At 37.0% G+C, this 15601-nt stretch overlaps 1 protein-coding gene and 1 pseudogene across 1 annotated transcript; one reads left to right on the forward strand and one right to left on the reverse strand.

The window, feature by feature from the left end:
• The first annotated feature begins 377 nt into the window (after nt 1-377).
• LOC142618849 (pentatricopeptide repeat-containing protein At2g27610) lies at nt 378-3873 on the forward strand. The gene has a single exon (XM_075791882.1). The coding sequence runs from the start codon at nt 917-919 to the stop codon at nt 3539-3541; it is 2625 nt and encodes an 874-aa protein (XP_075647997.1). The 5' UTR covers nt 378-916; the 3' UTR covers nt 3542-3873.
• A 4519-nt stretch (nt 3874-8392) lies between these two features.
• LOC142620299 (subtilisin-like serine-protease S) lies at nt 8393-13551 on the reverse strand (annotated as a pseudogene).
• Nucleotides 13552-15601: the final 2050 nt, after the last annotated feature.

Genomic DNA, 15601 nt, shown 5'->3' on the forward strand with positions numbered 1-15601 from the left:
TGGGCCATGAATTAAAAAAACCAAAACCCTAACCCCTTACAGTGACAGACTTCAGAGGTAGAAGTTTCTTTCTTCTTCGTTAAAAGGTTTGGCAACCTTAAAATGTGAAGTACTTTAAAACTTAAAAAAGAACCCAGTCGACCCACCTGCTATAATATAAGATTCTAGCGCGTATGTTATTATTTATAACCTTAAAAACATCCACATAGATGAAAACTTATAATCTATTTTGTACCCAAAAAAAAAAAAAAAAGCTTTTTTATTTTATTTTATATAAATAATAATTTTATATTCTTTTTTTAATATTATTTTACACACCCATTAACCTATATATATATTTTTTTTGGGTGGTTAAAAGGACATAAATAAGACAAATTAAAAAGCCAAAATGGCTAAGTTCGCCGCTGAAGCCTACAATAATTAACCCCATTAACATTAGAGCATAACAACTCCTTAACAAAGTTTGGGGCTGAATCCCATCAAAAAAAAAAAAGTTTGGGGCTGAATCAAAAATACAAAATTCTTCCTCCATCGTGCTACCATTCCTTGCAAGCGCATCAGCACTACGATTTGCTTGGCTCACCCTGGCATGAGGAATTTGGCTTAGCAGCAACCTGCAATCCATGCCGAGTTGGATAGCTAAAAACCGCCCATCCCTAAGAGCCCAACACTCTCCTAACATGCTGGTACCAATTCCATTAACCTATTCTTCTTCTTCTTTCTTTTTCCTTGTCTCTGCCGTTTCCTCTTTCTTTTCTTCCTCTTTCTCTCACGGTCAAAACCCAGAAGCACCATCACAAGCACTCCATCAACACCACAACCTCACAAGCACCACAACACTTCTCCAATCCAGAAGCACCGATCAAAGCCCACATCACCGATCAACCATTCAAACCCACATCAGAGAGAGCATAGCATGACTCTGTGTTTCTCTTTAAGGACGCTCACAAAGCAAACACTGAACACACTCAAACTCTTTCATTTCACATACCACACTAATCTTCTGTCTCATTCCCATGCCAATGCCATTGCCTTTGACCCTTGGACTTCAGATTCCAGCTTCGTTCACCATGCACACCACCCGTTCGACAAAAGTACTCAGAAAGACCTTTCAAACTATAATCACTTGCTTTTCGAGTACTCTCGCACTCATTGTAACCAAGAGGCTCTCAATATCTTTGTGAGTCTTCATCATTCGAGTTTACCTGTTGATGGGTCGACCATGTCGTGTGTGTTGAAGGTCTGTGGATGCTTGTTTGATCAAAACGTGGGCAGGCAGGTGCATTGTCAATGTATAAAATCTGGGTTTGTGGATGATGTTAGTGTTGGGACTGCTCTTGTTGATATGTACATGAAAACTGAGAATGTAGGAGATGGGAGGAGAGTTTTTGATGAGATGGGTGAGAGAAATGTGGTGTCTTGGACTTCATTGCTCTCCGGTTATGTACGGAACGGGCTGAACGATTTGGCCTTAGAATTGTTCTTTTTAATGCAAGGCGAGGGTATTAAGCCTAACCCTTTTACTTTTGGAACTGTTTTTGGAGCTTTGGCAGACGATGGTATGGTTAAGAAGGGAATTCATGTCCACACAATGGTAATAAAGAATGGTTTTGAGTCTACCGTGTTTGTGTGCAATTCTTTAATTAATATGTATTCAAAGTCAGGGATGCTTAGAGATGCTAGAGCTGTGTTTGATAGTATGGAGAAGAGGGATGAGGTTTCGTGGAACGGTATGGTTGCAGGCTGTGTTACAAATGGACTTGACTTGGAAGCTTTTGAAATGTTTTATCAAATGCGACTTGCAGGTGTAATGCTTACACAGATGATATTTGCTACCATGATTAAACTATGTGCTAATGTTAAAGAATTAGGTTTTGCTAGACAGCTTCATTGTCAGGTTTTGAAAAATGGGTATTGCTTTGATCACAATATTAGAACGGCACTTATGGTAGCTTACAGTAAGTGCAGTGTTATGGATGATGCATTTCAACTGTTTTCTATGATGCATGGGGTTCAGAATGTTGTGTCATGGACGGCCATGATCAGTGGGTACTTACAGAATGGTAGAACAAGGCAAGCAGTGAATTTATTTTGCCAAATGAACAGGGAAGGTGTTAGACCCAACCATTTCACTTATTCTACCATCCTTACGGCTCAACCTGCCATTTCTACTTTCCAACTACATGCACAAGTCATTAAAACTAATTATGAGAAATCATCTTCAGTAGGAACTGCACTTTTAGATGCTTATGTTAAGATGGGCTGCATTGATGAAGCTGCAAAAGTATTTGAATTGATTGACGAGAAGGACATTGTGGCATGGTCAGCAATGGTAGCTGGATATGCTCAAAGAGAAGACACAGAGGGAGCTATTAAAATTTATCTCTGGTTGGCAAAAGAGGGTGTCAAACCAAATGAGTTTACCTTTTGTAGTATCGTTAATGCCTGTGCTGCACCTTCTGCAGCGATAGAGCAGGGGAAACAATTCCATGCTTGCTCAATCAAATCAGGATTAAATAATGCTTTATGTGTAAGTAGTGCTCTTGTAACCATGTATGCCAAGGGAGGAAATATTGAAAGTGCAAATACAGTTTTCAAGAGGCAAGGTGAGAGAGACTTAGTTTCATGGAACTCAATGATCTCTGGATATGCACAACATGGTCATGGGAAGAAGGCTCTTGAGATATTTGAGGAAATGAGAAGAAGAAACTTGGAAATGGATGACATAACATTCATTGGAGTGATTTCTGCATGTACTCATGCAGGCTTAGTGGATGAAGGCCAAAGATACTTCAACATGATGGTCAAAGATCACGACATTGATCCAACAATGGAGCATTATTCTTGCATGGTTGATCTATATAGCCGAGCAGGACTGCTTGAAAAGGCCATGGATGTCATAAATGGGATGCCATTCCCTGCAGGTGCAACTGTGTGGCGAACTCTCTTGGCTGCTTGCCGTGTTCACCGCAATGTAGAGTTAGGAAAACTTGCAGCAGAAAAGCTCATTTCACTTCAGCCACAAGACTCGGCTGCATATGTCTTACTATCTAATATTTATGCTGCTACAGGAAATTGGCAAGAGAGAGCTAAGGTGAGGAAGTTGATGGATGAGAGAAATGTGAAAAAGGAAGCTGGGTACAGCTGGATTGAAGTTAAGAACAAGACTTACTCATTCTTGGCTGGTGATCTTTCACATCCCTCGTCAGATCTTATTTACTCTAAACTTGAAGAATTAAGTATTCGGCTGAAGGATGCCGGATATCAGCCTGATACAAATTATGTGCTTCACGATGTTGAAGAGGAACACAAAGAAACCATCCTTTCTCAGCACAGTGAGAGACTGGCCATTGCTTTTGGATTAATTGCTACACCTCCAGGAACTCCTATCCAGATTGTGAAGAACCTTAGGGTCTGTGGAGACTGTCACACTGTTATTAAGTTAATATCAATGTTTGAAGCCAGAGAAATTGTTGTCAGAGACTCAAACCGATTCCACCACTTTAAAGGAGGTTTATGCACATGTGGGGACTATTGGTGACAATACATTTGGGAAATGGGTTCTACCTGAAGTTTTACAAGGGTTTCTCACATCAACAAGACAATTCTTAAGCAAAGGAGCCACATAACTTCTACACGCTCACATTGCAAAGAGTAGCACAAGAACTAATATCCTAAACGTTAATAATGTCAAGGCTTACGAATCAATATAATTGATATATCCTAGAGTAGATTCTTGTAGTGATTGTGAATTTGATGCTCGTTCACATTAAAGAAGTTCATATATCAAGCCTTAAAAAAAGTATGAAGGATGACTACATAAGTGGATACTTTGAAACTTTTTGTCATTATGGCAGGAGGTTGATATCTTCACTCTTTTTGTCTGAAGGTACTTTTTTCCATTCTGCTGCTAAGTGCTAACACATTGGTTTGAGACGTGGCAATAACCTTCAGGTACTTGGGAATGGTCCCTTTCATACGATTCTATTTAATGGATTTTCTAAGTGTAATTTGGTCAATATGTCAACTTAAATTATCAAATATATTTCTTTTCAAAATTATGGAATAGGATAATGCTAGATAATCTCTTCACATGCATACTTTTGAGATTATAGGGCATAGGATTAATGGGAGTTATATTGATTTGAGGAACTAAATGTAGTTAACCCTGTTTCACTTCCATTGTCTTCAGTATTTATTGTAGGTGATTACCAAAAGTTACCTTACCCTCTTCTTTTCCTTTAATTTATCTAAGCTAGCAGTCTTGTCTTTTGTTATTAGGATTACTTCATGATGAAGATGCTACCATAGCGTGGTTAGAGGGGAAAAAAATTATCCCCTTTGGAAACTTAAGGTTAAGGCAAAGTTCAAGAATAAGAACCCATGGTAGTTAATTAGGTAATTAGTATTTTATTTTATGTTTTATATGGTTTTTCTAGGGTCAAGGAAATTTTAGTAATTTTTTAGTTGTTGGGCATGGGCGATAGTTGTGGGCCTTGGGTTTTATTTTATTAATAAGTCTTATTTAGTTTATGAGTCTTTATGCATGAGCTTTGATTCAACTCAATTATGATTTTTTTTACTATTCAAAGTAAAGTCCTAGTTCTATTATTAGTATATCTAAGTTTGTTATTGTACTCAAAGAAGGGGGAGTTAATCAATAAAAGATTTGGTGTTTTGAGTATTGAGACGTGTTGGCCTTATTGTTCTTTTCCTCTTTTCTCACATCTCTCTTTGTCCTTTTTGGTATGTTGTCACTATTCATATGAACTGTTCATGCTGTTGTTCTCAGATTGTATGCATAATTGATTATCTCATATCACAGTCCTATTCTCTTGGAGGCAGGGGGAATGGCAAGGGGAAAAGTCCGTTCAGATTTGAAAATATGTGGTTGAAGACGGAGGGGTTTGTGGATAGGGTTCAATCTTGGTGGAATCGACATTCTTTTGTAGGTACACCTAGTTTTGTGTTTGCAAAAAAATTAAAGGCTTTGAAAGAGGACATTGTACAATGGAATCGTCGAGAGTTTGGTAATGTAGAGCGTCAAAAGAAACAATTACTGGAGGAGTTGAAAACATTAGACGCTAAGGAAGGGGATGTTGGTCTAACTGATGGGGAGATATGTCATAAGGGTAGATTTGAGGTCTCAGGTGGAGCATCTTTTTTCTTTGGAGGAAATTTCCTGGAGACAAAAATCTAGGATGTTATTTATCAAGGAATGGGATAATAACACTAAGTTCTTCCACAGAATGACTAACTCCCATAGACGGTATAATCATCTGAGGACCTTGGATGTGGATGGGGTGGTTTTTGAGGAGGAATCTAAGGTAACTAATCAAGTAATCCAGTTTTATAAAAATTTGTACGAGGAGTCTGAGGGGCGGAGGCCTTTTGTGGAGGGTTTGGCGTTTGATCGTATTGGGGATATGGAGAGGGTTTGGCTTGAAAGGAAGTTTGAAAGAGAGGAGATACTTCAAGTCGTACGTGATTTGGGGGGGGACAAAGCTCCAGGTCCGGATGGGTTTACTATGGCATTTTATCATCATTGTTGGAGAGTGGTGGAGAAAGACGTGTTAGCGGTCTTTGAAGAGTTTTTTCAACATTGTAAATTTGAAAAATCTCTCAATGCTACCTTCATTGCTTTGATTCCTAAAAAGAACGACGCCTCTAATATTAGAGACTTCCGACCTATTAGTTTGGTGGGGAGTGTGTATAAAATCTTGGCTAAGGTTTTGGCAAATCGTTTAAGAGTGGTTTTAGATCAGTTGATTTCTGAGACTCAGAATAGCTTTGTGGGTGGGAGACAAATCCTTGACTTGGTTCTTATTGCGAATGAGTGTGTAGATAGCAGAGGGAAAAGTAGGGTTCCTGGAGTCATTTCTAAACTTGATATTGAGAAAACTTACGATCATGTGAATTGGAAGGCTTTGCTATATTTGTTGAATAGAATGGGCTTTGGAGTGAGGTGGTGTAAGTGTATCCGTACTTGTATTTCCACAGTTCAGTTCTCTATTTTGATTAACGGGTCTCTAGTTGATTTTTTTGGTAGTTCAAGGGGTTTAAGACAAGGGGATCCACTATCTCCTATGCTGTTTTTGATTTTGATGGAGGTGTTTAGTAGGATGTTGAGAAGAGTGGAGGGAGCTGGCTTGATCCGTGGTTTTAAAGTTGAGGGTAGGAGTGGTGGTGGGGAATGTGTTTCACATCTATTGTTTGCAGACGATAATATCATTTTTTGTGATGCAGATGTGGAGCAAATTCTTCATATTCGGTTATTGTTACTTAGTTTTTAGGCGGTAACAGGTTTGAAGGTCAAAGTGCACAAGAGTGAAATGGTTCCTATAGGGGAGGTTGATGATGTGCATGCCTTGGCGAAAATTTTGGGTTGTAGAGTTGGAATTTTGCCTATGTCTTATCTTGGCATGCCGTTAGGGGCTTCGCATAATTTCCCTTCAATTTGGAATCCTATTTTGGAAAAAATTGAGCGGAAATTAGCCAGGTGGAAGAGGTTGTATTTGTCTAAGGGGAGTCGATTGATGTTACTCAAAAGTACGTTATCTAGTCTTCCTACCTATTTTCTATCTCTATTCACCATTCCTACTCATGTGGCTAATAAGATTGAAAAGTTGCAAATGGACTTTCTATGGGGTGATAGCAAGATTCATCTAGTAGGATGGGATAAAGTTTGTGCGCCTATAACTAACGGTGGTTTGGGGGTAAGGAAAATTACTACTTTCAATAAGGCCTTATTGGGGAAATGGCTGTGGCGGTTTGGGAAGGAAGATAGTCGGTTATGGAGGAGGTTGGTAACGTCAAAATATGGGGAAGAATGGGGAGGGGGGGATGGACTTGAAAGCTAGGTAGGGGAGTTCATGGGTGTGGTTTGTGGAGAGGTATTTGCATGAGATGTGAGGTTTTTAGCAAGAATTGTCAGTTTGTTATTGGGTTGGGGAATAGAGTGAGATTTTGGCAGGATGGGTGGTGTGGGGATCAACCTTTTCAAGTGGCTTTCCCAAGGCTGTATGGTATTGCCATTGATAAGGAGGCATCTGTAGAAGCTTTTTTGTCAAGGCAAGGAACGGAGGATAGAAAAATTTGGGATGTTCGTTTTATTCGAGAATTTAATGATTGGGAGATGGATGAAGGGCTGCATTTTCTTTGTATATTGGGAGCTAATACTCCTCCAATGGATGTTAGAGACCGGATGAGATGGAAGTTGAAGCCTAATGGGGAGTTTGACACCCGGTCGTATTATAACAAATTGCGGGATTCTTCCTCAATTGTCTTTCCTTGGAAAGGAATATGGAGAGTAAAGGCCCCTAGGTGAGTTTCTTTTTTTGTTTGGTGTGTGGCGTGGAACAAGATCCTTACGGGTGATAACTTGAGGATATTAAGGGGATTGAATTTTGTAGACTGGTGCATTATATGCCGGCATTGTGGAGAGACGGTAGATCACTTACTTCTTCATTGTGAGATGGCTTTTCAGTTGTGGAGCTATGTTTTAAAAACTTTTGGTTTGTCTTGAGTCATGCCTAGATCGATCCCAGATTTGCTTTTTGGCTGGTGGAATTGGTTGGGGAAGCATTCGTCTCAAGTTTGGAACTTAATTCCATTGTGTATCCTATGGTGTATTTGGAAGGAACGGAATCGGAGGACTTTTGAGGATTTGGTTAGTTCCAGTGAGGATTTGGTTAGTTCCAGTGTTCAGATGATTGCCTCTTTTAGTGGGGTTCTTTTTGATTGGTCTCGAGCTTGGGGACTCACGACTAGTGATTCTCTCCCCTCTTTTCTTAGCTCTCTTTCTCTCTTGTAATTATTCTATTGTTTGGTTTTCTTTTTTGTTTTTTCAGTTTTCTCTTCTCTTCTTTTATTTTCTGGGTTTGCTCTATGTTTTTCATGCATAGAGTAGCCTTTCGTATATATAACATTCTTACTTATAAAAAAAAAAATGCATAATTGATTTTTGTTTCTTAACTCTTTGTCCTACATCACATGTATTTTGACTGCCAATGCTACGGATACATGGAATGTAATTTGTAACTTTTACATTGCCCTAAAAATGTTGGCAGGAATATATTCATAAGTGCAAAGGCAATGATGCATACTGTTGATGTTTCCTCAATGGCAAGATGTTTCTAACATTTTTTTTTCTTACAACCCACCAAAAGAGGGGGGGTGGGGGGTGGAGGATTTGAATCTAGGTTCATAAATGTAGTTAACCCTAAAAGACATCTTTTCCCCGATGATTTGAGGAACTAAATGTAGTTAACCCTGTTTCACTTCCATGGTCTTCATAAATGTGCATCTTGTTTCCTCAATGACAAGATGTTTCTGGGGGGGGGGGGGGGGGGAGATTTGAATCTAGGTTCTCCTCCATTGGAGAACTGGGAAGTGCCACTAAGCAACAAGGCTCTTGGTAGATGTTTCTTAACAATTACTATTTCTTGCGGTCGAAGTGATGAGGTAAACTTCATATTTCATGTTATGATTTGAGGGTATGAAGCCTCAAATGGTTTTGGAAACTTTATAGTCATTCCACATAATATTCTTGACATTTAGCTACAAAGGTGTGAGAGTATAAATTCTAAGTTACTTGCTCATAAACCTTGTTTATGCGAATTTAAAACTTCTATGCCAGTTGCTTTACATTTTGCCTCTCTCTCTCTCTCTCTCTCTTCCTAAATGAAGCCTGTCTCCATCTTAAACCCTCTTTGAAAACAAAATGTTCCCATATGAAACCATGGCTATAAGAACTGACATGTTCATTTCTCACATTACACAACAGAACTATACCTCTTCACATACTTTAAAATCTAAAAGTTGCTGAAATAGAACTTCATAGCTGAAAGAGCAAGCTATTTTAAGTAGAAGGATCATGCCATATTTTTGAATATATGTAGCAAGAGCAGTGGATGAGATAATGACTAAAATAAAATCAATATTGCGAACATATGTAGTTGATCGCTTGTTCCTACATAGAAACCACATTGAGACCAATAGGACTCCTGACCCTATGGATACCATTGCTTCATGTCAAGGACCCAAACACAAAGCTCCCATTGATGTTCTTGAAGGGGATGAAATCAACCCTGAAAGACATCTTTTCCCCGACCTTTGTAAACTTAAGTTTAGCAGGTGTAACTTTGACTTCAACACCAGTTGGGTAATCAATAGATGCAACATATACTGTTGGATCTTTACCATAATATGTGACTGTTCTATAAAGTGATAAACTTCTGTTCATATTGGCAACACCAATTGAAGGGTAATCTAAATTGTAGGAAGGTGTAAGAGGGTTCTTGCAGTGTACTAGTTCCCCTGTAATGTTCTTCAATTGTGCAGGGCTTGCCCCAGTGCTACATAGAAAATTGATGATGTCATGGGAGTTGAAATCATACACGAGTCCCGAATTTAATACTCCAGTGGGGCTAATGTGTTCGGATCCGTAGTCAAAAGGCGTGGTCGGAGTTCCATTTGGATCTCTTCCAATTGCATGTTAACTGTTACCTAGAACCATTGCTGTGGTAATCCATAGATTTTGTACAATTAGAAACATAAGTAAATTCTGACATTATAGTGTAAAACAACTTACCTGTTGTCATTATTGCTAACATTATGGCTGTTGGACTCCAGGAAGGTTGGTACGATTTTACAATTGCTGCAACTGCAGAAACATGTGGGCAAGACATTGAGGTGCCGGAGATTATGTAATAATTGACAGATTGTTTAGTAGTTGATGTAGTTGCTACTGGAGACCATGGTGCCAAAATATTCAATCCAGGTCCAGTGATATCTGGCTGCAATAGAAATTATGCATCTTTCGGTAAGAGTTTATGGAGTTAACTTTTCTTTATCTACATGTGGTGGTCAAGATATATCCCTTTTCATGTTGGCATAATCTTTTGTTTCTTGAAGCATTTTGAGTGAATGTGCATAAGTATAAATTGAGAAGACTAAATAAACTTACCTTAATAATGTCTATAGTTATAATATTTTGCCCTATGGAAGAAAATACAACCACCTCTGGTGCAGGTTTGATGTTCAGAACTGTTATAGTTGGGGAGATTTTACCAACTGGATTCTTGTAATGAGAGAAATAGTTGCAATCAACTTGAACTATTGAATTATTATTATTTTTTAAATAGTGAATCCATGTTTAATTAATTTTTAGTTGCATTTATTTTGGAGTTTTTCCATTCTTTCATTGACAAATGTTTTTAGCGCACAAAGCTTGAAAAACTCACTTTTTTGAAATCATGCATGCTTGAAGCTCTTTTGCTTCTTCTTGACCGATTAAAGTGCTTGGGATGACAAACTGAAAGCCAACATCTTTGATAGATGGATCAATGAGTATCAATCTAACAGCACCAGCCTATCTTTAAAAAAAATGCTTTTTTCTCTTCGGTCATCAGTAAAGGTTTCAATCGTGCACACCACGATTTTCCCCTTAACTAGGGTTTGGTCCAGCGTATTGTTCTTGCAAAAGCTGATACAGAAAGGAGAGGAGCCAAAGCTTTTAAAACAAATAGATCAATGATGGGATGGCAATTTAGAGGTGTTGGGTGGTTGAGCATCATGAAATCAGAAAATATGTATACAAGATGATTAAACTATATGATGCTTATGACTACAAAATTGGAAAGTCTTAGTTTAGGATAATAATTTTTTTGAAAAAAAAAATTCCTTTTTACTTGTCAAAAAATCATTTTAGTATGAACATTAAGATGCTTAAGAAAAAAAAAATTTGTATAATTTAGGAAGAAAATAAAAAATATGTACAAGACTTCCATATTGATAGAATTTGAATTTGCATAAAATGTAACTAGATTGATTTTCATAGATTGACCATAGCTGAATAGAAACTAAATACTAGAGAAACTGTTATTTTCCCATCAAACACAGAAGATACCTACCATTCTTTGTTGTAATTCCAAGAGCAGCTGCAGCACACCCAACTATCAAACCATAATAGGTTTCCATCTTGATTGGGTTTAAAGAGAAACCCTGAGAGCACGGAATTTCCATTTTAAATTAAAATCTTTCCTATATAACTTTATATTTGATAAAGAGGTGGGGTGGAAAATACCAAATTTACCTTTAGAACTTTTGAATTTCCAAGATAAACAATTGAATGGAATTCCTTGTCCACTGAGCTTGCAGCAACAGTAAGAATCCAAGGAGCAACATTGGTTGCAGTACCTGGGAAAGCTGAGTTTCTGGCTGAAGCAGATACTAGAATTCCTCTTTGGAATGCATGGAAAGCTCCAATCGAGATTGCATTTTCAAAATAACTAGGCTGGGGAGAATCAGGGCCAATAGAAATGGAAAGTATATCAACACCATCACTAATGGCATTATCCAGGGCGGAAAGAATGTCAGTTTCACTGTACATGTCAAACCAACAAGCCTTGTAGCATTTGGTGCACCACCTCTTGTAGTACCTCTGGCCATACCAAATAGGCTGACATTAGCTACTATGGATCCAACTATTGTTGAGGCAGTGTGAATTCCATGCCCATCACCATCTCGAGCTGACCGGAAGAAAGGGAGGTTAAAAGATTCCAAAGGCCCAGACTCTGCTTCAAACCCTTTCGAATAGAACCTGGCACCTATAATCTTCCTAAAAATTCCAACCCAAATGACAATGTAAGCCCATGGTAAGTTTGCATTCATATAATAGCTATATGGTTGTACCATATATACAATGGAATTGGTTGGTTTAAATACTAAACTTTGTGGTTGTTCTAAGTCAGGAAGAATGTGGTGTGTCAATCATGGAAGTGGATTCTTTAGTGTTTAAAATGGTTGGTACCTGTTTCAGTTGGCCAATCTAAAATGTTCACCAGTAACATATTCTCCCTTGAATTTCTTAGGTACAGGACCCTATCCTTTATCATTGAAGCTCTTTGATTCAAACCAAATTCTTGAAATATACAATGTGAATTCTATGTTTGTAATAAAATAAAAGAAGAGTTTAATGAGAAATTAAGATATGGATTTTTACCTATATCAATTACACCAACAATGATATTTGAAGTTGATTCCATTGGCATTTGATTATATTGTAGTGCAGAATCTATTCCTAGAAATTCCTAGGAATGTGTTGTGCGGAGCTTATTCATCTTGCTCTGAAACACGGAAACGACCAAATCTTTCTGCAGTAGAAGCAAGAGGAATTCAATTAGAGCATATCTATGCTATCACCAATGGCTTATGATGCTTATTGTTGTTGACCATGTGTTAAACTGTACTTAAACCACCCCCCCTCCAAGAAAATGTTCAAATTTTGAAAGAGGGGTGAAGATACATTTGAATTTGGAGACAGTCTATTTTACCTCCATTGTGGATGTAATGATCAGTGTTGGGTCATGTATTTCACTTTGTTTTACCAAAAACAAACAAATGAATAAATATATAAAATCAGGTACCTTCAAGTTGTTGTGCTTGCTCTGGTGTGAGCATAGTTGAGAAGCCTCTGAAGCTTTTGTTGTAATGGTGAATTGCCAATTGTTGTGCTCCATCAAAACTGAAATTAATTATGTTAGTACTATGACAACACTCGGTTATGAAAATCTGTAGTTTTCTTATGATCTTGTTATTTGATGTCTCGTAATGAAAATAAATATGTAGTAGTATTAGCCCTTTATAGTCCTTACCTTCTTGTAATTGAAGCAAGTATTTCATGGTTGGCTCTAACCACAGATTCCGAATTGGGGTGAGAGTGTTCCCCCATGTAAACTATGTAATGCTGCAAATTACAAGGAAAAGGAAATAAAAAATAATTAAAAAAAAAGTAAAATAAACTTGTGTTAGTTAAAGAACCATATGCCTGAACAGTGCTAGCATTGCCAATGTAGAGTATTTCATTCTTACACCACTCAAATTTCTTTAAAAGGAGCACTATAAGATTTCATGGTTATCCCATGCATGTTGTATTCAAGTATTTTGTTTTCTTTGGGGCTTTTTGGTTTTTAGAGTAAGATTAGGGATTGAAACCCAACTAAAAGTGCCCCTAAGCTAAGAGGCTCTTAGAATTTTTTTTGGGGGGGGGGGGGTTGGTGTGGAGAGAGAGAGAAGGGGCTAGAACTCAGGTTTTTTTAGAACTGATAAAGGCAGCTATGCCTGTAATATTCATAATGTTGACAAATAGTAAAAATTGTTTTCTTTTTGTTAAAAAGAAAAAGGTAATCGAAAGGGGAAGTCTCAATATGGACAACTACAATTAGAGGATTGAAGGATATAAAAGAGGATGTGATCCATAATTCCACATCAGCATTCTTGTGTGTTTCGTATAGTATATGACTAGCACATTTGGTAATTAATTCTTTATTGTGAAAGAAAATGCACTCTTGAAGGTTAAGGCAATTTCATAATGTAAAACAAGAGCCTCATTTCATAGTAGGAAAAAGGGCTCGAACTCTTAGTACTAACTCTTGCTAAACGATTACATTGTCTATCTCCCTTATCCCCTACCTTTGCATCGGCGGCGGTTGCATGCACGAAAGCAAATATAATGAAGAACAGAATAGTGAGAACTTTAACTAGTCTCATGATTTATGTTAAAAATTGCAAGATTGCAGTAGCTGAAAAAAGGGAAACGTTAATGCTTGTGCAAAATAATTCAACCCCTTTTTATAACCAAAGCAATACAAGTTCAAATGTTGGCTTGATGCTTCTTTGTTTTAAGTTTTCATATAAGCTGAGATACTCGGATGATACAAATATGATTGTATGTGTTTAACAATTTTGAAAGCTTCCATATGAACTCTTTTGGCTTTTGGCCGGCTTATGCTGTTTTGAGAATGAAAGAGTCATATATGACATTCAAGTTTTAACCAAGGTATATTATAATACATTAGTGAGGAGTATTATATACTTATGGAAGAGCATCTTGTCCAGTAATTGTAAGTAAGCTATTGGATCATATCAAAAAGTATAAAGAATATGCTAACTATAGGATTACATATTGCAATTCGAAATGCAGTTTCTGTAGAATCCATAAATTAGCATACAAGACATATCATTATATAATTTTCATTTATTAATGACGAGCTCTGTACTTTTGCTTGTTCATAACCGGCTAAAGACTGTATACTTGATCTCATCATTAATGTTTTTCAGACTCGCAAAGAACTTAAGATGTGAAATATTTGGAAGTTTGATGTCTAGAATTTTAAGCCTTAAAAAGATGGTTTGTGTATTTCATTATGACTGACTAATTGTAATGGGAGGAAGAGTGATATTGCTTGAGTTAAAAACCTGTATAAACACAAAGAAAAACTAGATAAAGGACAAGTATAGATCATTGAGGCTGTGAAAAACTGAAAATAGACTGGATAGTTCATAGATTAACAACAAACGTAGCCCCTTGAAAAATGATGGAACATTTGGATCTAAGGCAAATGGTAGAAGAATTCATCAAATTTCTACATTTGCAGACTGGTTATATGGCACCCACCATCCATCCTACTGAACAACATTTTCTAGCAGCCATAGCAAATGCTTTAGATCAAACCTTAAGATCAATACACTTTTAAATCAGAAAATTAGTATGCAAATACAAGAGTACCAAACATTAAAGGCAATCAGCATCACATATGCCTCATGTTCACATTCTAGGGTCATAATTCTAAAACTGTTCTTTACACAATTTGGGACAAGTAATTCCAAAAGTATCAAACCTCAGTATTTCCTTCAGAATATAGAAACAGGGAAGTCAAGTCACCTTCCCCATGTGAAGAAGCTTAATAAAAAAGATACAATTCACTGGACCAAGCACTGATGCATAAATATATACAAATCACACCAATATTCTCACAACTAGTGTGTGGATCAATGTGATAAAATTTTATCAAATTATTCATCCTTCCTCTCCAAACTCCTTCGTGAATCTCTCATGGACATCAAGGTCAGATTTACTCACTGCAGGCCTCTATCTTGCAAGCACCATCATAAAATATGCATTTGAAATAGAGGGTGGAAGGATCTGCATGTGTGTTAATTAGAAACAACCATTTGGTTACTTTGTAGATAAATGCATATCTTAAGATCCAATTCCTAAGGTGCAGTATATCAGGTTTGTCTAATATAAAACTCAAACACATGTCTACATTGACCAATATAGTACGAACAATATTATATTTCTCAAGGAGAATCAAATTCAATCCAGTTATGTGTTTCAATTTAATTGCAATACCTATCATATTGTATCAAAGAAATTGTACCTATGTTTTGTCGTAACTTGTTTTAGAGATCATTCACGGCATTTGGTAACCTGTGAGGCCAAAGTGAATAGAAATTGAGCCCATATCATGGATTCATGAATTGAATTTGATTCAATACATGTTTTGGGAGTCACAACTTCTAACATGATTCATGAATTCATGTGAACTGGCCAACAAAGGACCAAATCCCGTCAACTTAGCTCATCTTTCTAGTTTCTATTTAATTAAGAATTTAAAAAAAAATCCCATACTAATATCCTCAATAATTCACAAAATACTAAAGACTTCCAATTCAACTTATATCTAGTCTAAACAAATAATTGAATTGCGAATATTTAAAAAAAAACAATTGAATTTCAAAGACATTGAATTAAATT

This window comes from Castanea sativa, chromosome 12 (assembly GCF_040712315.1).
Source record: "Castanea sativa cultivar Marrone di Chiusa Pesio chromosome 12, ASM4071231v1".
Lineage (NCBI taxonomy): Eukaryota > Viridiplantae > Streptophyta > Magnoliopsida > Fagales > Fagaceae > Castanea > Castanea sativa.